General features: G+C 44.1%; 1 protein-coding gene across 2 annotated transcripts in view; it reads left to right on the top strand.

Annotated features, from left to right (window-relative positions):
* Nucleotides 1–18602, top strand: part of LOC109902119 (pleckstrin homology-like domain family B member 3) — a 28860-nt gene extending 10258 nt beyond the window's left edge. For both annotated transcript variants that reach the window (XM_031786631.1, XM_020498214.2), the window contains exons 2-15: nucleotides 2060–2208; nucleotides 2459–2569; nucleotides 2802–2939; nucleotides 3294–3422; nucleotides 4715–4897; nucleotides 6018–6128; nucleotides 7647–7748; nucleotides 9459–9546; nucleotides 10272–10437; nucleotides 10806–10893; nucleotides 12185–12334; nucleotides 12649–12856; nucleotides 16981–17066; nucleotides 17261–18602. In XM_031786631.1, coding sequence (XP_031642491.1) covers nucleotides 2062–2208; nucleotides 2459–2569; nucleotides 2802–2939; nucleotides 3294–3422; nucleotides 4715–4897; nucleotides 6018–6128; nucleotides 7647–7748; nucleotides 9459–9546; nucleotides 10272–10437; nucleotides 10806–10893; nucleotides 12185–12334; nucleotides 12649–12856; nucleotides 16981–17066; nucleotides 17261–17395 — 1842 coding nt within the window. In that variant the 5' untranslated portion in view covers nucleotides 2060–2061 and the 3' untranslated portion in view covers nucleotides 17396–18602. The remainder of the gene's footprint in view (nucleotides 1–2059; nucleotides 2209–2458; nucleotides 2570–2801; nucleotides 2940–3293; nucleotides 3423–4714; nucleotides 4898–6017; nucleotides 6129–7646; nucleotides 7749–9458; nucleotides 9547–10271; nucleotides 10438–10805; nucleotides 10894–12184; nucleotides 12335–12648; nucleotides 12857–16980; nucleotides 17067–17260) is intronic.
* Nucleotides 18603–19350: the final 748 nt, after the last annotated feature.

The raw sequence follows: 19350 nt of genomic DNA on the forward strand, positions 1-19350 counted from the left end.
CACACACACACACACACACACACACACACACACACACACACACACACACACACACACTCACTCCTTGGGACTGCCTCTGTTTCTTCCACTCTCTCATCTCTCCTGCCACTCCTCTGTAATCAATACATGTTTTCAGCACATTAACACAAAAATGTTTAATCTTCCTCTCTATTATACCTTTGCCCTTTCCCCTTAATTATGTCCCTTTCTACTCACTTTCTTTTTCATCCTTTGAAGTTAGTCTCTTTGTGTTCCCTCCCTCCCGTCCTCTCTTTTCTCTGTATTGTTGTCCATGGGCCCTGGTCAAAAGTAGGCAATAGGGTGCCATTACAGACTCAACCCTGGTGTGTTTGTTTAGCCTTTGTTTTGTTGCTTCTGAATAGCATCTGTGCTGACATGACAGAATGGACTTTACTCCTGCATGACTCTCTCTCCAACACTACAGTCTCTCTTACTGTTGATAGTGTATCTCAACCGGATAATGCAAACGTCCGTTTGGGTCAAATGGATGTGAGTCAGTCTTGGTTTAAACAAAGATTTCTCCTCACCAGCATTCACTCTAATACAGTATTTCTAGGTCAAATATGTATGTGTAATTATAGGTATTGATGAATGGTAGCCATCCTCTTCAGCATGCATCCACACACACACACACACACACACACACACACACACACACACACACACACACACACACACACACACACACACACACACACACACACACTTAAAAACACAGTATATACATAGTTCATGCATGCAGCCATGCACCATTATTCTATAAACAACATAGTATTGTATGTCCTGTGTACAGCGCTGTGAAGATATATGCCACACACTCTGACTGTTTTCCATCTCCTCACTGGAAATATGACACTGGCCTCTGACATTTTAGAACCCACTTCCTCCCCCACCCCCCCACCCCCTTCCCCCACTTGTCTCCTCTCCTCCTCCACTCTCTGTCCCCCTCTCTCTCCCTCCCCTGTCTGTCTCTGTGTCAGTGTGCCAGTCTGTGTTTGGAAGCCCTCACTCATATCAGAGTTGTATATTTATCTCCATGCCACCACTCCTCCAGGCCCCATCGCCTAATAAGGCCTGTGCAGGGAGAGAGAGAGAGAGAGAGAGCAGGAGGAGAGGAGCAAAGAAAGGGAGAGAGAAGAGAGGAGTTCAGGGAGACGGAATGAGAGGAGTAGAGAGGGGAAAAGGAGAGGGTGGGAAAGGTTTGGACAATGGGAATCCAGACTATTTTCCCACGTGTCTGTGTGTGAGTGTGTGTGTGTGTGTGAGTGTGTGCACTCGGTTTGCTTGGTCGTTACATATTTGCTGCTATTTTACTACTGATTACACTCGTATGAGCAAGTGACATAAAGACATTAAATGACCTAGTTATCGCTGAGAATTCTCAGTCTAAGACCTCACCAGTGATGCATATCGTTCATAATGTGGCTTTGTGTTGTGTGGGAGCAGTGTATAGTACAGTGAATAGTACTTCAAAGGTGAATCCCCTTGTTTCTATGTAGATCTGTGTATGGTTATTGTAAGACCACTCAAATTTGTGTGCCATGCTTCCCCACAATGCACTTCAAAAAAGCTGGGACGTGAATAGGCATTGTTTACTGTACAGTGCCCCCTGTCCATTCAGCAAAAGCCTTGTGCTAACAGTCCTTGTCCTGAAATACAATCCCAAACCACCTTCTGACATCCTGTGTTCTCTCCTCTCTCTCACTTTTTCCTGGGTGTTTTCTCCATCAACTATAACATCTTTTCTGGAAGTCAGGGGGATATTCTGCTTGAAAGTGCTTAGTGCTGCTGACACTGCTCATAGTGTAGTATCACTTCTGTGAACTCTCACCTGGTTCCTTTAGCTCTTAACCATGCGGTGTATTGCATTACCACTATATTCAGGGTCCTTGGGACGTCACCCTGTTGAAGTTCACATTTAAAATGGGCAAGGTAAGGGTTAGGGGTACTGGTCAAGGTTAGGGACGTCCAAGGATCCCAGATAGCACTAACCCTATTCCATCAAGTCATGTACCTCCCATCTCCTTCTATCCTACAGAAATGCACCTTCACAATATAGACACCCCGAGGAGCAGATGGGAGCAGGGCTTGCGGCCGCCATGGGTCACCCGATTGGCTGGAGGGCAAAGCCCCGCCTCTTCAGGGGTGGAGTCAGACACCGAGAGCAGCAGCACAGAGAGTGAGAGGGTAAGGAGGAGTGGGTCTCACGTTAACCTTTGTCGACGGTGGTTGGTTGGGTTGGTTGTTTATTCTGGTAATGTGGTCAGAGTCAGACCCTGCTATCCAAAGCAACTCAACATATACATTAGTGTATGTGTCCAACGCTGGCATTGAACCGGTAACTTTGGCACCGCAGTCATCGCACTCTAACCAACTGAGCCATCGGTAGGACTTTTAGATCTTCTGTGTGTCTCTTCTTCTCTTCTCTACCTCTCAGTCTCCAGCCAAACGTTTGGAGGTGCGGTCACCGAGGATCCTATTATTGCCCTCCATGCTGCAACAGCGAATCACAGAGATCGACCAGCAGAGGGAGGAGCTAAAGATAGAGGTGAGACACCGATAGATTAATGAATGAACCAAGTTAAACCCTGATTGTGTCTCATATCAAACCATTTTTATGAAGAGTGGTGGCTGTTCAGTAAATGTACCTGATGAAGTCTGATTCTGGATCTGTTCAATTTCAAACCAACTCCTTTTTGCTAATGTCTCCTTCAAAGTCACATTCTGCATTCTTCTTTGTGGGATTAACCTCTCTCTCTCTCTCCTGTCTGCCACTCCAGCTGCAGTTGGAGATAGCCCTGTTGGAGGGGGAGCTGCATGAGGAGAGGAACGAGCTGCGCAGACACACTCTGGATCTACAGACACTGCAGGAGGAAGGCAGGCACAAGGAGACACACAGACAGACGGACAGACAGAAGGTCAGTAGTACTGTACACACAAGGAGCATATGGAGCCATGCAGACAGACAGTCACAGACAGACTGACGGACGGTTAGCGGTACACAGACAGAGCTCCATTCAATACCATCCAAAGCATCCTGTCTTCAGGCGGTATGTTTGAATCTCATGGTGTGGGACTCGAGAGTGATATGGCCTGAACATGAGTAGCTATATATCAGTGAGGTAGACACTGAGTCACTCCATGTGACACTTTACACTATAGACCTAAGCTATGTGACAGTGGAATGATCTGACAAACAGATGAATCTTTATATAAAGGGATGACTGTTCCCTCTCTCATCCCTCATCCTCCTCTTTTCTCTCTCTCTGTAGGAGCGAGCCAGTCTGGAGGTGGAGAGGGCCCGGGTTGAGGAGCTGAGGAGTAGGTTGGAGGAGAAGGAGACACTGATCCCCAGTCAGCCAGAGGGCCAGAGAGAGCATCTACTGGTCCAACTACAACAGGTGATTTACTGATCCAGGAACAGTCCACTGACTGGGTTGGTATTCATTAAGGCACGCAATGTTTTAAAACATTTTGCAAAAGAAAAGAAAAAGAGCGCTTCTTAAGTCCAGGTTGTCCCTAACTGTTTCAGTCCGTTTTCTTCCGTTTGGTACCGTATGAATATGATATGATTTCATGCATTGCCACGAGACTGTGTGTAAAAGAGAATGCACTGCGTCTTCTTCCTGTTTGTCTGGCTAGATGTAGTAGGGGTAGTTCACAGGTAGCCTTGCCTGGCAGAGTGACATCACCTGCCCCGAGACCTGAAGTGAAGTCAACTTTGTGCAAGAGAGAGCTAGCTTTTGCTCTAGCCTCATATACAGTTGAATTCAGGTGCCAGTGACAGCATGGTCTCACACTGCCTCTGGTTGGAACCCATTTAACATCATGTGTTCCAATTCAAATCTCTCTGGTCATGGTTATAAAGGATTGCATGAGAACCCAAGGGGGAAGAAGAGGAAAGAGTACATGAAGACGAAGATACAGCGTAACAAACAACAGCGCCATAGAACATAACCCCAGCCACATTCACGACTTACTGCCTTGGGACACGATAGCTAGCTAAGCTTGCCTCAGGGACACAAAGACATAGTTCCGTTCTATTTTGACTTCAGTAACTGTATGTTCTTTCTTGTCGGCGGTACTAGTTATCTTTGTAGTACCTCTTCATACCTGATAGGTCAAAGTGTCATGGAGGTATCTGAGACAGACATGCAGGCAGGCAGACAAAGGGTTCATTGTGCATTTTGGCAGTGACACTGACAATGGCGTGTCATTCTGATGACAGAGGATGTGTCCCACATGGCACCCTATTCCCAATATAGTGCAGTACTTTTAACAAGAGCCCTATCGGCCCTGGTCAAAGGTAGTGTACTAAATAGAGAATAGGGTGGCCTTTGGGACACAAGCTAGAGACCTAGGACTTAGGGTTTATGGTCTGTGTTTAATTAATGTTCTTGAATGGAGTGGTCTAACCAGTTGTTTTTTGTTTTAGTATTCTAAGCCACAGGCTCTTTCTGTACTAATCGACAGCTTTCTTCCATTTTCTGTCTATTCCTCTCCTCCTGCATCTTTCTTTCATCACTTTCTCTCTCTCTGCATCCATCCATCCATCACACTCTCTTTTTCCCTCCATCTCTCTCTTTTCTGTCTCTCTTTCCCTCCGTCTCTCTCTCTCCCTCCATCCCGATCTCTTTCTCTCTCTCTCTGTTCCATCTCTCTTTCCCTCCGTCCCTCTCTCTCTCTCTCCCAGGAGAAAGAGATGGTGGATGCAGCCTGCCGGGTGTTCGAGGACTGGGAATTCCGTGTCCTGGAGAGCGAGGCCGGAATAGAGGAGGAGGAGAGCGAAGGAAAGATAGAAGGGAAGGAGAGAGGGAACGACGAAGAGAAGGAGAAGGAGATCTCATGCCAAAAGCATGCTGTCAACTCAGCGCAGGTAAGCCAGGGTCGTCAAATAAGAAGACAACAACATTTTAGAGAATCTCACATCTCCAAGCAGGTTCTACTGGTTTGGTTAGAAGCGTATCCCCCACCACAGACTCTCTCTAAATGCCCTCTTCCTCTCCCCCACTCTGTGCCCCCAATGGTAGTCACTCTCTGTTTGGAAACTGCTCTTCACAAGTAACCCCCATCCCCTCATCCCCCTCTTCTCAAACGGAGACATGAGCATGAACTCTCCCTTCTCCTCACACTCTATGGCATCACCCTCCACTGTCACATGACTGCACAAACAAGTTAGGCAATTGCATCAGAAGCACCTTTGGGAGGGAGGGAGGGAGGTAGGGAGGTAGGGAGGGAGGGAGGGAGGGAGGGAGGGAGGGAGGGAGGGAGGGAGGGAGGGAGGGAGGGAGGGAGGGAGGGAGGTGTATAGATGAAGGGAGAGCTGGTCAATAGAGGAATTGGAGGAGAGGAGAGGGACTAAAAGTAGAGAATGGAGAGGGAAGGTAAAAGGGGTAGTGGTGGGGAGGGGTTGAAGGATTAAAGGAAGGATTGTATCGTGAGGAGAGAGAAGAAAGAGGATAAACTTAGGATATCATGTGATGAGGTGGAAAAGTGGGAGAATAGAGAAAGAGAGATGAAACAAGTGATAGTGATGGAAAGAGGGGAGGAGAGTGTGGGAGAGAGTTGATTCAGCTGCACTGTGGCCTTGCTTGGGTTGACAGCTCATCTCTATACCTCTCTCTCTCTCTCTGTCTCTATCTCCTCCTCTGACATATGAACTGTGCTGAGTTGACATCACTAAATCTTTCTTCCCTGCCATCTCTCACTCCTCTCCTCTGTTATTCATCCCACATCTCCTCTCATAACTCAAATGGATGCTGGAAGGTGTGCCATTGAACATACCTAGATTAACATAAGACATGAGACATAACAGATAACATACTGTGCATATTTAACACAACAACTCTATAATGCTAACAACAACATCCTCTGTCTAACATGCCACTGAACACACAGTACAGGAATGACAGGAGACAGAATTACCTGGTGTTTAATATTAAGTGACTGACGTTTCATTTTGTCGATTTCTTTTCTTTATTCATTGCTTTCTTCAGGAGCGAGTCCAGCAGCTTGAGAAGCAGTTGAAGGAGATGGAGAGAGAGAAGGAGAGAGAGATGAATGCCTTGAGGAAGGAGAGGAAAGAGTTGCTCCACCCCACTCAAAGGGTAATAAGGGGAACAGAGACTGATGACCAGCAAATGTCAGAACTTTAACTTTATTGATTTATTATTTATCAGGGAAATTATTATGTCTTATATTCCCGGTGGCCCAAGTATGATAAATATGATACATTAAATGAAGTGTCTGAAGTCCCGCTTGTGCCGTCAAACCCCTGCAACTTATCCAGAACACTGCAGCCCGCCTAGTTTTCAACCTTCCCAAGTTCTGTCATGTCACCTACTGATCTACTGATAGCTACGTTATCGAAAAATGTACTTTCTATGCCTGTTATATGTGGTTGTACCACCGAGCTATCTTAAGATGAATGTACAAACTGCATCTGCTAAATGACTCAAATGTAACATTTAAATGAAGTGCTTGGAAGCTAGATAAGAATGCCCATTGTTGCCAGTGTTTTTATTCAATATTCATAATGGTTGTCCGAAGCGCCAAAGTGTATGATTTGTCAACTCCCTGCTTGGACAGTGATATGGTTTGTTGTTGAACCAATGACATGCCTTTGATTAGTATTATAACAGGGCAAGTTGAAAAGTGGGAGGAGACTAGTTATAGACAGGGAAAGAGCACAACTGAGCATAGAGAGTGAGCGAGAGAGAGGCATGACTGAAGGGAGGGAGGGAGGTAGGGAGGGAGGGAAGGAAGGAAGAAACAGGGAAGAGAAAAGCAGAACAGGGGAGGGTGACTGTGAGGGAGAGAGAGAGGGAATGAGAGAAGACAAGCTGAGAGAACTTAAAAGCTTCGCAACAACACCGGTAAGCTGAGAGACACCACAAATCAAATACGCATGCTTCAAGTGTCTGTAGATTGGGTTAATCAGAAAAGGCATTTAATACAGGCTAAGTGTGTCAGTTAATACTAGGACGAGAGAGGGAGTGAGGGAGGGAGTGGCAGATAGGGGGAGAAAGGAGGGACAGACAGTGTGTTTCTGTACAACTGTGTCTGAATGCAATATGACTTTGTATGACATGCTAGGGTAGTCATATGGGTAGGAGTCACTAATGAGAAGAGATGGCACTGTTTTTGGCAGAGAGAAATTGATTTCATTGCTCTTCCAGATAGGAGAGAGAGACTGAGACGGGTTAACGGAGAATGCATGCCGCTTCTGAATTGCTCATGTGTCTGTGAGTCAGGGAGAAGGGGTGGGAGGGAAGGAGGGAAAGCGAGATATAGTGAGAGGGAGATCATTTTTTTTTAACTCATTAGGGTGGTTCCTGAGAGCTGGCATGCATTTTCTATTCTCAGTGAGTTGCAGAATGTATTTTGCTACTTGTTACACTCCCACTATGTCATTTCATTATGTGCCATGGCTAAATGTTGACACAACCGTCTTAGTGTGTCGTGTGGTCATCCAGGTCTGATGACTGACGGTCTGGCCAACCTAACTGACATGTCTAGGTCATTATAACAACAACATTCACTTGTCTCTTTTTTCATTGTCCTCTTCATGGCTGAGTTTATGCCATAACCGGTTATATAATGGTCATACTCCCATCTCTTATCAGGTCTTGAAAGAGAAGAAGCCACTCGCTGATTGGTCCAACATCCCCAGCTCGGTCCCTTGCACGATGTCACTCTCGCCGCTGACCATTCACAAATCACCTCAGGTGTGTTGCCGGGCCGTTACCGTTGACACGGATCATGTTTGCCACTTGTATGTGACACATACAGTGGCAAGAAAAAGTATGTGAACCCTTTGGAATTACCTGGATTTCTACATAAGATGGTAATCAAATTTGATCTTATCTTCATCTAAGTCACAACAATAGACAATCATAGTCTGCTTAAACTAGTAACACACAAACAATTATACATTTTCATGTCTTTATTGAACACACTGTGTAAACAGGGTGGGAAAAGTATGTGAACGCTTGGATTTAATAACTGGTTGACCCTCCTTTGGCAGTAATAAATTCAAACAGACATTTTCTGTAGTTGCGGATCAGATCTGCACAACAGTCAGGATGAATTTTGGACCATTCGTCTTTACAAAGCTGTTTCAGTTCAGCAATATTCTTAGGATGTATGGTATGAACCGCTCTCGATGTCATGCCACAGCATTTTAAATCGGGTTGAGGTCAGGACTCTGACTGGGCCACTCCAGAAGGAGTATTTTCTTCTGTTGAAGCCATTCTGTTGTTGATTTACTTCCTTCAATTGGTGGACAGATAGCCTTTCATTCTCCTGCAAAATGTCTTGATAAACTTGGGAATTATTTTTTCCGTCGATGATAGCAAGCTGTCCAGGCCTTGAGGCAGCAAAGCAGCCCCAAACCATGATGCTCTCTCCACCATACTTTACAGTTGGGATGAGGTTTTGATGTTGGTGTGCTGTGCTGTGCCTTTTTCTCTCCACACATGTTCCTTCCAAACAACTCCATTTTAGTTTAATCTGTCCACAGAATATTTTTCCAGAAGCACTGTGGAACATCCAGGTGCTCTTTTGCGAACTTCAGACGTGCAGCAATGTTTTGTTTGGACAGCAGTGGCTTCTTCCGTGGTGTCCTCCCATGAACACCATTTTTGTTTAGTTTTTTACGTGTCGTAGACTCGTCAACAGAGATGTTAGCATGTTCCAGAGTTTTCTGTAAGTCTTTAGCTGACACTCTCGGATTCTTCTTAACCTCATTGAGCATTCTGCGCTGTGCTCTTGCAGTCATCTTTGCAGGACAGCCACTCCTAGGGAGAGTAGCAACAGTGCTGAACTTTCTCCATTTGTAGACAATTTGTCTTATCGTGGACTGATGAACATCAAGGCTTTTAGAGATACTTTTGTAACCATTTGCAGCTTTATGCAAGTACAACAATTCTTAATATTAGGTTTTCTGAGATCTCTTTTTTTTAGGCATGGTTCACATCAGGCAATGCTTCTTGTGAATAGCAAACAAACATTTTGTGAGTGAGTGTTTTTTATAGGGCAGGGCAGCTCTAGCCAACATATTCAATCTCGTCTCATTGATTGGACTCCAGGTTAGCTGACTCCTGACTCCAATTAGCTTTTGGAAAAGTAATTAGCCTAGGGGTTCACATACTTTGTCCAACCTACAGTGTCAATGTTTAAATTGTGTATTCAATATAGACAAGAAAAATACAATAATTTGTGTTATTAGTTTAAGCAGACTGTGTTTGTCTATTGTTCTGACTATGATGAAGATCAGATAACATTTTATGACAAATTTATGCAGAAATCCAGGTAATTCCAAAGGATTCACATACTTTTTCTTGCCACTGTACATAAACACTGATTTGACTCACTTGTTGTTTTTCTCCCAGTAATGTACTGAAACACAAACTCACAGTGTTATTCCCTAACTTCAGGAACAAGCCAAAGAATCCGCCAGTTTACCCCGGAGACGGAGCTCGCACCGCAACAATAAGCTCGCCGATAGGCCGGTCTCGGCGCAAGGTGACCTATGATTGGTGTTTAATTATGAATTCATTTTTTTCATTTGCTTTACCTCAGAGCATTTTTACATTTTTGCTTTCTCTTTCTCTTTGATCCTCTGTCTTTGTCTGTGTATTTGTTTAGTTCCACCCCATATCTCTCTCTCTCTCTCCTACTCTCTCTCTCTCCCTGTCTCTCTCTGTGCTTCTCTCTTTCTCCATCTCTTTCTCTGCGTCTCTCTCTCTCTCTGCTTCTCTCTCTTTCTCCATCTCTTTCTCTCTCTCTCTCTGCCTTTTCAGTGTCTGCTAAGACGTGTCAGTAGCAGATGTAGCTGTGTGTTATTACCATGCTGTGAGCAGGATATAGCTGGATAAACTGGATGAGCCAGTGGGGCTACTAGTCTATGGCTGTTCTTTAGAAATTCTGTTCAGTTTGTTTGCTCCACTGTTGCCTAAATCCCATTTCTAGGCTCTCTCTCTAACCCACTGTGTGTGTGTGTTTGTATGTCTGCACTGTCATCCAATTCTCCCCCTCTATTTTTTCTCCTCTGCTCTCTCCATTCTCACCCCCTTTCTCGTGCTCTCCTTACCATGTCTCTTATATAATATAATAAGTGCTATGTGTGCTGTTTTTGTGTCCCTTCCTCTTTCCCTCTCTCTCTCTCTCTCTCTCTCTCTCTCTCTCTCTCTCTCCCTCTCTCTCTATCTGTCTCTCTCTGTGTCTCTCTCTCTCTATCTCTTTCACAGGGCTGGTGAGAATGGTACCTGACAGTCCGAGCCCAGAGCGCTTCACTTCCCCCCTCCCCTCCCACCGGCACAGCAATGGGCACAGCAACGGGCACAGACCTGGACCCAGCAATGGCAGTGGTCTCCTCACCCCCTGTAACAGTGCTAGTAGCTCCCGTGCTGCCAGGTCAGTGGAGGGAAAAAAAATCTAAGGTCACACAAGGTTTAAAGGAACACGTTAGTGTGATTCTATTGTGAGTGAATAAGAGGAGGTATCTGATTGGCTGTCAGGAGGAGAGGGAATGTGATGAGTTGTCTGTGGAAGATTGATTGGGTGATTGGGTCAGAGTGGAGATGTAGTTGATGTGATGTGGAGTGTGATAGACTGGCCAGGTGAGTTTGCTAGGTGTGTGTGAGTGAAATATAAACGCTGCTCTCACTCTGCGTGGGCGTGTGTGCACTGGTCTGTATGTTTGTACATCTGTGTCTGCGTCCTTGACGACAATAATGCCAATAACTCTGCTGACATGTATGTATTTTTCCTTCTCCCACCAGCCCGAGTCTGGGACTGTTAAACCTGGTTGAGATTGAGAGGAGACTGAAGGAGGCCAAGGCAGAGAGAGAGAGGCTTCTCAAAGAGAGGGTGTGTCACCACCACTAACATCCCTAATCACCAGAGACACACAGCTTTAGACACGCCGGGTCATATTCATTAGGGCACACTGTAACAAAACGTTTACAAACGTTACTGGACGATTCATTCAGGTAGTCCCTCCCTGTTTCAGTCGGTTTTCTTCTGCTTGTTGCTTAATGAACACAACCCTGTTGTGTGACAACTGACAGATTACCATAGAAAATCAACATGACCACCAGAAGAAAACAGACTGTGAAATGGAAGAACACTTCATAGAAAACGAAACAAAACCGAACTATGTCATCATTACTGTGTCTCCAACACCGAGCAAATACACTCCCCAATGTCTTCATTTGGACAGTGAAGCTAAAACTTGTTTTATATGAGGCGTCAGTATAGAATTTCACCTTTTATTTTAGGGTATTTTCATACATATCTGTTTTACCGTTTAGAAATTAATGCAATGAATGTGTCTAGTGCCCCCATTTTGAAGGTGTCATGAGTATTTGGACAATTTCACTTAAAGTGTATTAAATGTAGTCAAAAGTTGAGTATTTGGTCCCATATTCCTAGCACTCAATTATTACATCAAGCGTGCGACTCTACAAACTTGTTGGATGCATTTGCAATTTGTTTTGGTTGTGTTTCAGATTATGTTGTGCCCAATAGAAATGAATAGTAAATCATGTATTGTGTCATTTTGGTGTCACTTTTATTGGAAATAAGAATAGAATATATTTCTGAACACTCCTACATTCATGTGGATGCTACTATGATTACGGTTAATCACGAATGAATCGAGAATAATAATGAATGAGAAAGTTACAGATGCACACAGATCATGCCCCCAAAACATGCTAACCTTTTAAGTGAAATTGTCTAAATACTTATGACACCTTCAAATGGGGGTATGTGCATAAAGTGCTTTCATTTCTAAACGGCAAAACATATGTATGAAAATACCCTCAAGTAAAAGGTGACCTTCTGTACTGGCGCCTCATATAAAAAAATGTCATCTCAAGTCCAAAATGCTGGGCGTATGGAGCCAAATGAACTTTTAGCTTCACTGTCCAAATAAATACGTAGCGGAGTGTATATGCCTCAGCCTAGATATTGTACTTCATCTTAACCCCCCTGTTTTCAATAAATGTATGCATCTTTCTAAAAAATGAAAAACAAATTGAAAAAGGTCTTTGAAGGGAGGCACCTCTTCGAATGGAGGCAATATGATTAATAAGGACATGAGGAGATAGGATACAAGGAAGTGGATAATTGAGATAGAGCATGTGTGTTGATCCAGGAGGAAAGGAGGAAAGTGATAGTGGAGGAGAAGAGGCAGAGAGAGCTGGATGGCCGAGGAGCAGCAGAACCAGTAGATTCCCAGACCAGGCCAGTCCCTGACCCAGAGGAGCAGCCAAAAACCACCAGTCCAGTCCCCAACTCCCTTGAGGTACGTTTGTCTGTCTGTCTGACTGTCTGTCTGTCTGTCTGCTCTGGCTGGCTGGTTGTCAACTCTGTCTGTTCCTATGGCTGCTCTGTCTTTCTGTCTGGCTGTCAACTCTGTATTGTCTGTCTGTCTGTCTGTCTGTGTTCTCTATAGTGCTATACATCCTTTCACCAACCTCTCCTTTCTCCCTGTTTATTGCTCTCTCAATCTGTCTTTCTTTCTGTCTGTCTCCTTCTCACTAATCTTGTAATGTTGATCTGTTTAATTTTGCATATTTATAGTGAAACAATATACATTATACTCATTCTTTTTCTCAGCGCTCCCTACCTCTTTTCCTCTCTGCGAACTTTGACCTGCGTGCCCACGTGGAGTCGCTGGGTCACGGGGTGGCGGGGTGCATGGGCCTGCGTATGTCCCCTCGCCGCTGTGCCGGCTTCTTGACCAAGCGAGGGGGGCGGGTCAAGACCTGGAGGAGGAGGTGGTTCCTCTTCGATATGGACCACAGGCGGCTAGCCTACTACACAGGTGAGGGGGCTGAGAGAGAGAGAGACTGTGTGGGTGTGGTGGGTATTGGTATGTATAAGCCTAAATGCTAGGGCTGTTGCGGTGACCCTATTACCGCCACACCGGCCGCCTTGAGTCATGACCGCTGTAAATTTCCATGTGAAGTTGAGTTAAGGTAATCTCTTGTTATGCACTCTGGACATGCTTAGATAGTACCCAACTTGCTAATGATCATCAGTTCCTAATGGCCTGGTATTCAGGGCTCTGTTGTCCCTCTAACCACTCTGACATCAATGCAAATGCATTTGAAAATCACATCAAACACTTTTCATCAAAACAGTATCGTGCTTTTAAAACTCACCTCACTCTGAGGATCAATTTGAAGAAAGAAGTTCAACAGCCGGTTGAAACTGATTGTAAAACATGGTTATTGTAGATGTTGTTTCAAAGCCTAATGGACAGCTTTCTAAGGTGATGATATTTTAAAAACACCCGTAGGCATATTATAGCTTATGCATCAAAATCAAAACAACTTTATTTGTCACATGCGCCGAATACAACATGTGTAGTCCTTACCGTGAAATGCTTACTTACAAGCCCTTAACAAACAATGCAGTTCAAGAAAGAGTTAATAAAATATTTACCAAATAAAATAAAGTAAAAAATAATAAAAAGTAACACAATAAAATAACAATAACAAGGCTATATACAGGGGGTACCGGTACCGAGTCAGTGTGCGGGGGTACAGGTTAGTCGAGGTAATTTGTAAATGTAGGTAGGGGTGAAGTGACTATGCATAGATAATAAACAGCGAGTAGCAGCAGTGTAAAAAACGAATGTAAATAATCCGGTGGCCATTTCGTTAGTTGTACAGAAGTCTTATGGCTTGGGGGTTGAAGCTGTTAAGAAGCCTTTTGGTCCAAGACTAGGCTCTCCGGTACCGCTTGCCGTACGGTAGCAGAGAAAAAGGTCTATGACTTGGGTGACTGGAGTCTTTGACAATTTTTGGGGCTTTTCTCTGACACCGCCTAGTATATAGGTCCTGGATGGCAGGAACTTGACCCCAGTGATGTACTGGGCCGTAAAGGCACTACCCTCTGTAGTGCCTTGCGGTCAGATACCGAGCAGTTGAAATACCAGGCAGTGATGCAACCTGTCAGGATGCTCTCGATGGTGCAACTGTAGAACTTTTTGAGAATCTGGGGACCCATGCCAAATCTTTTCAGTCTCTTGAGGGGGAAAAGGTGTTGTTGTGCCCTCTTCATGACTGTCTTGGTGTGTTTGGACCATGATAGTTCATTGGTGATGTGGACACCAAAGAACTTTGAAACTCTCGACCGGCTCCACTACAGCCCTGTCGACGTTAATGGGGGCCTGTTCGGCCCGCCTTTTCCTGTAGTCCACGATCAGCTAATTTGTCTTGCTCACATTGAGGGAGAGGTTGTTGTTCTGGCACCACACTGCCAGAACACTGAGGGTCCCCAGTGTTGAGTATCAGTGTAGCAGACGTGTTGTTGCCTAACCTTACCACCTGGGGGCAGCCCGTCAGGAAGCCCAGGATCCAGTTGCAGAGGGAGGTGTTTAGTCCCAGGGTCCTTAGTGATGAACTTTGTGGACACTATGGTGTTGAACGCTGAGCTGCAGTCAATGAACAGCATTCTCACATAGGTGTTCCTTTTGTCCAGGTGGGAAAGGGCAGTGTGGAGTGTGATTGAGATTGCATCCTCTGTGGATCTGTTGGGGAGGTATGCGAATTGGAGTGGGTCTAGGGTATCCGGGAGGATGCTGTTGATGTGAGCCATGACCAGCCTTTCAAAGCACTTCATGTTTATCGACGTGAGTGCTACGGGGTGGTAATAATTTAGGCAGGTTATCTTCTCTTCCTTGGGCACAGGGACTATGGTGGTCTGCTTGAAACATGTAGGTATTACAGACTCTGTCAGGGAGAGGTTGAAAATGTCAGTGAAGACACTTGCCAGTTGGTCCACGCATGCTCTGAGTACATGTCCAGGTAATCGTCTGGCCCTGCGGCTTTGTGAATATTGACCTGTTTAAAGGTCTTGCTCACATTGGCTACCGAAAGTGTTATCACACAGTCGTCCAGAACAGCTGGTGCTCTCATGCATGCTTCGGTGTTTCTTGTGTCATTGGGTAGCTCGCAGCTGGGTTTCCCTTTGTAGTCCGTAATAGTTTTCCAGCCCTGCCAACATCCGATGAGCGTCAGAGCCGGTGTAGTAGGATTCAATCTTAATCCTGTATAGACTCTTTGCTTGAATTATGGTTCATCTGATGGCATAACGGGATTGCATACACATAGGCATATGAACCCAAGCCCAATTTTTTTATTTTATGAAAATTATTATTGTGCAGTTATACAGTACTTACCGCTTATTATTCATGGGAGAAAAACATAAAATAAAACTATTTTAAGATGTCTTTGGTGCATAATTGGTCGAGCCTATACCCCAAAGTTAACTAATTTGAGTAATCAATCACCTTTGAGTGTGAATTGTATTAGTATGCATAGTGGATGGACTGGTTACCTTATGCTATGCTCCAAAATGTCTATCCACGAGTCTGCGAGAGAACGATGCAGTCGGTAAATGCAGTCGGCGACGCAGTCGGTAAATTGATTATGCAGGGTGATTTTGAATAGCCTAGTAATAGGGAATTAATTGGGTGGCACATTACCTTTAGCTATACAGAATATCTCACTACCATGCATTTCCATCTCCTCCTCTCTCCTTTATTCCTTTCTCGAGCAGGCAGACGGGCTGTCAACAGTTTAATGAAATATGTTTCTTTGTGAACTATCCATTTTCCCGCAAATATTTCACTTGGTTTTCCAAATTAAGCAATGGGTAGCTGCAGTAACAGGGTTGGAGAGCTCATGGCATAAGCAATTTGGGCGGAATATCACCTGTCGCGCAGCTAGAGCATTCTCCGGAAAAGGTCTTGAGGCTTGGAGTGAAATAAGCTTCCTTATATTTATTTCTCAGCTGCTCATATGAAGCACATGCTCCACTATATAACCGAAGTAGCTACCTGTCATCATTGAAAAACGGACCCTATTCGAGAGCATACAGATGACGTATTTTTTCCCCCTGCCCCTGTTCCTGCCAATTTGATAATGGGCATTCTAAATCAAAACTAATTTTACATATTAGTAAAGACAAGACTAAATTGAGAATAGTTTAATGGGCAGGAATAGTTTGATGAGAGAACAGCTGTGCAGCCTGAGGCAAGTAACAGAAACGCAAGCCTTTTTTTTAATACTTTCTCAAATCATGAATAGCCTATAGTCGCGTCATGCAGGGGCGCAACTTTGGTTTTAGAAGTGGGAGGGACATAATTATTCAAAAAAAGTTCAGTCAGATAAACACTCCAAACAGCCTAACCGACTGCTTGGAGGCGTCCGCATGGTCCTAAAGCACAACGTTGCCTAGTTTTGTATCACATTCCAAAACTGGGGGTGGACATCCCCAGTGAAAGATGCGCCCCTGGCATTGCAGCCCATATATGTTTTGATTTCTAAGAAATTCTAAGGTTTGTATCAATAACTCTGAATCTAGCATAATATAGGACCTGTTTTAAATGATCACTTTTACACTCGGGGACAAATTAGGGGACTGATTTAGACCTGGGACACCAGGTGTGTGCAATTAATGATCAGGTAGAACAGAAAAGAGCAGGCTCCGGATCTCGTAGGGTAAGAGTTGAGTATCCCTGACCTATGGCATTGAGCATAGCCAGATAACATGCAGTAGGCCAAATCATATTCTGTTCCTCCGAAATACATTTTCTTCATATCATAATCTTTCTTTAGACCTGCCTAAAATAAATAATGGATTTATTGTGATGGTGAATATTCAATTGATTTATTCTACTTTTAAAAAATGTAGATGTTCCAATGTGTGTATCAGCAAGTTTGTACGCAGGTTGTATGCGTGGAGGCCTGGAGATACTAAATGTGTTTATGTTAATTGCCGGTCAATTACCATGAGACTGGCAGTCTTTTGCATGACAATAACCGGCTGACAAAATGTAATGACCGCCACAGCCCTACTAAATGCCTATGTGATTTGTGTCTGTCTCTCTCTTTCTTTCTTTCGTTCTCTCTCTAATTGACTATTGTTTACCTTCAGACTGTGATGAGAGGAAGCTGAAGGGGGTGATCTACTTCCAGGCTATAGAGGAAGTCTACTATGACCACCTGCGCACAGCCACTTCAGTGAGTCCGCATATACAGTATTTTATCACCATAGAGAGGGAACAATGTGCCCATGATATCACCACAACTGATGACGAGATTATCCATTCATGCACTTAATGCTTGAACCAAATCCCAATAATTATTGCTCTCTCACCATTCATCTCACTCACTCTCTCTCACTCTCTCTCTCTCTCTCTCTCTCTCACGCTCAGTCTCCGCGGCCCAGCCTTACGTTCTGTGTGAAGACGTACGAGCGCCTCTTCTTCCTGGTGGCACCCAGCGCCGAGGCCATGAGGATCTGGATGGACGTCATTGTCACAGCAACAGACGAGCACAGCCGCTACTGACTTTGACTTTACACCTGTCCCCTTACCTGTGTCTGTCTGACCTCCCCCTTGGGCTGAACCTCCATTCACCTGGCTGACTTGGGTAACCTGGCTACAGTTTCAGCAGTTTACATTATGTGGGGAAAACTGCAATCTTCAACCTCCACCCTACAATGCGTGTAGGACCCAGCTAGGCAGCCATTTTGATGCCTGAACTTTACCTCATATGAGTGGTTGAGGTGGAGGTGAGGAGTGATGAGCAGAACATAATGTTCAGGAAAGCGCTTCCTGAAGGAACTGACATTTGATTCTGGTTAGGTTCTTAGGAGCTTTGATGCCATGGGACTGAGTGGCAGACTGTTACATGCTCTGTGTGGAACAAGAGATGTTGAGAGGATGGAGGAGGAACAAGACCATGGGAATATAAAGACGTGGATGTGCAAGCTGGAGAAACCATTGGACATCTTAGAGTCAGTGCCAACCATGATATACTGACAGACAAACCTATGATGTTTTTTATTAGTCTCAAATCAGGATTTAATGGTTGGTGTCTCTCTACCAGCTGGCCCTCTTGTGGCCAGATTGAAGTACTACAGCTTCCATTGATATATACAGGTAGCCGCCAAAATAAAGGAAACACCAGCATAGTGTGTCTTAATTGGTCGTTGGGCCACCACGAGAAAGAACAGCTTCAATGCACCTTCATGTGGATTCTACAAGGGTCTCGAATTCTATTGGGTGGATGCGACACCATTCTTCCATAAGAAATTCCATACTTTTGTGTCTTGTTGATGGTGGTGGAAAATGCTGTCTCAGGCACCGCTCCAGAATCTCTTATAAGTGTTCAATTGGCTTGAGATCTGGTGACTGAGTTGGCCATGGCATATGGCTTTACATAGTGTTAATGCTCATCAAATCATTCAGTGACCACTCGTGCCCTGTGGATGGGGCCATTGTCATCCTATGGTGGCATAGCCATGTGGGACAAAATAATAGCCAAAGTAATGGCCTGCCCAGCATTTTTATACATGACCCTAAGCATGATGGGATCAATTGTTTCAATAACAATGTGGAAGCATCTGCGTTCAATATACTTTGTATTCCTCATTAACTCAAGTCTTTCCATTATTTTGGCAATAACCTGTACATGTATATCTATGTTGAATATATGTATATTTTTCATCTGTCAAAAGGGCTGTTCAGAGTCAATAAAAACACTGACCGAGCATTCTGATCTCAAATGGATTGTTTTTCTATTACTATCAACACAGAAATACTATATACTTATATGTATTATTACTATCAACACAGAAATACTATATACTTATATGTATTATTACTATCAACACAGAAATACTATATACTTATATGTATTATTACTATCAACACAGAAATACTATATACTTATATGTATTATTACTATTTTCTATTTTATTATTATCATTAAAGGTCATTCATACACTTTTGTTGACTCTGTGAAAACAACCTAATCCTTCTGATTCCCGTTGCTTCAATGTCTTCTTGAAATCGACTTTTTAATCATGCTTCTATTTTTACTTTCCTGCCAGACAGCTATCGAGCTATCCAAACTGGCACCCACAATCAGATATATTAATTATGGTATTGACCGTTTCAAATTGATGGGGATGGAATGGGAACCATGTTTCTCTTGCCCCCAGCAGTTGTAACATGAAGAGAGGAGAATGTATTATTTGTTGAATTACAATGACCTCAAAATGTATTTCCATTTCAAAATGAAAAAGAAGATAATATTGTCGAAGGTCCTCATCTGTTTTGGGAACGGTATGTGTATCAAAGGAAGTGGTCCGGTTAAAACACAGGCCCTTCTGTCTCAGCCGTACACCGTATAGATAAAGGTCTCAGAGAGCAATGCAGGTAAGAGTTGAACAATAATACATGTTTTTACTTATTTCAACTTATCATTAACTACTGTCATGTATGTGATCATGCCCAAG

Source organism: Oncorhynchus kisutch, linkage group LG13 (assembly GCF_002021735.2).
Source record: "Oncorhynchus kisutch isolate 150728-3 linkage group LG13, Okis_V2, whole genome shotgun sequence".
Classification (NCBI taxonomy): domain Eukaryota; kingdom Metazoa; phylum Chordata; class Actinopteri; order Salmoniformes; family Salmonidae; genus Oncorhynchus; species Oncorhynchus kisutch.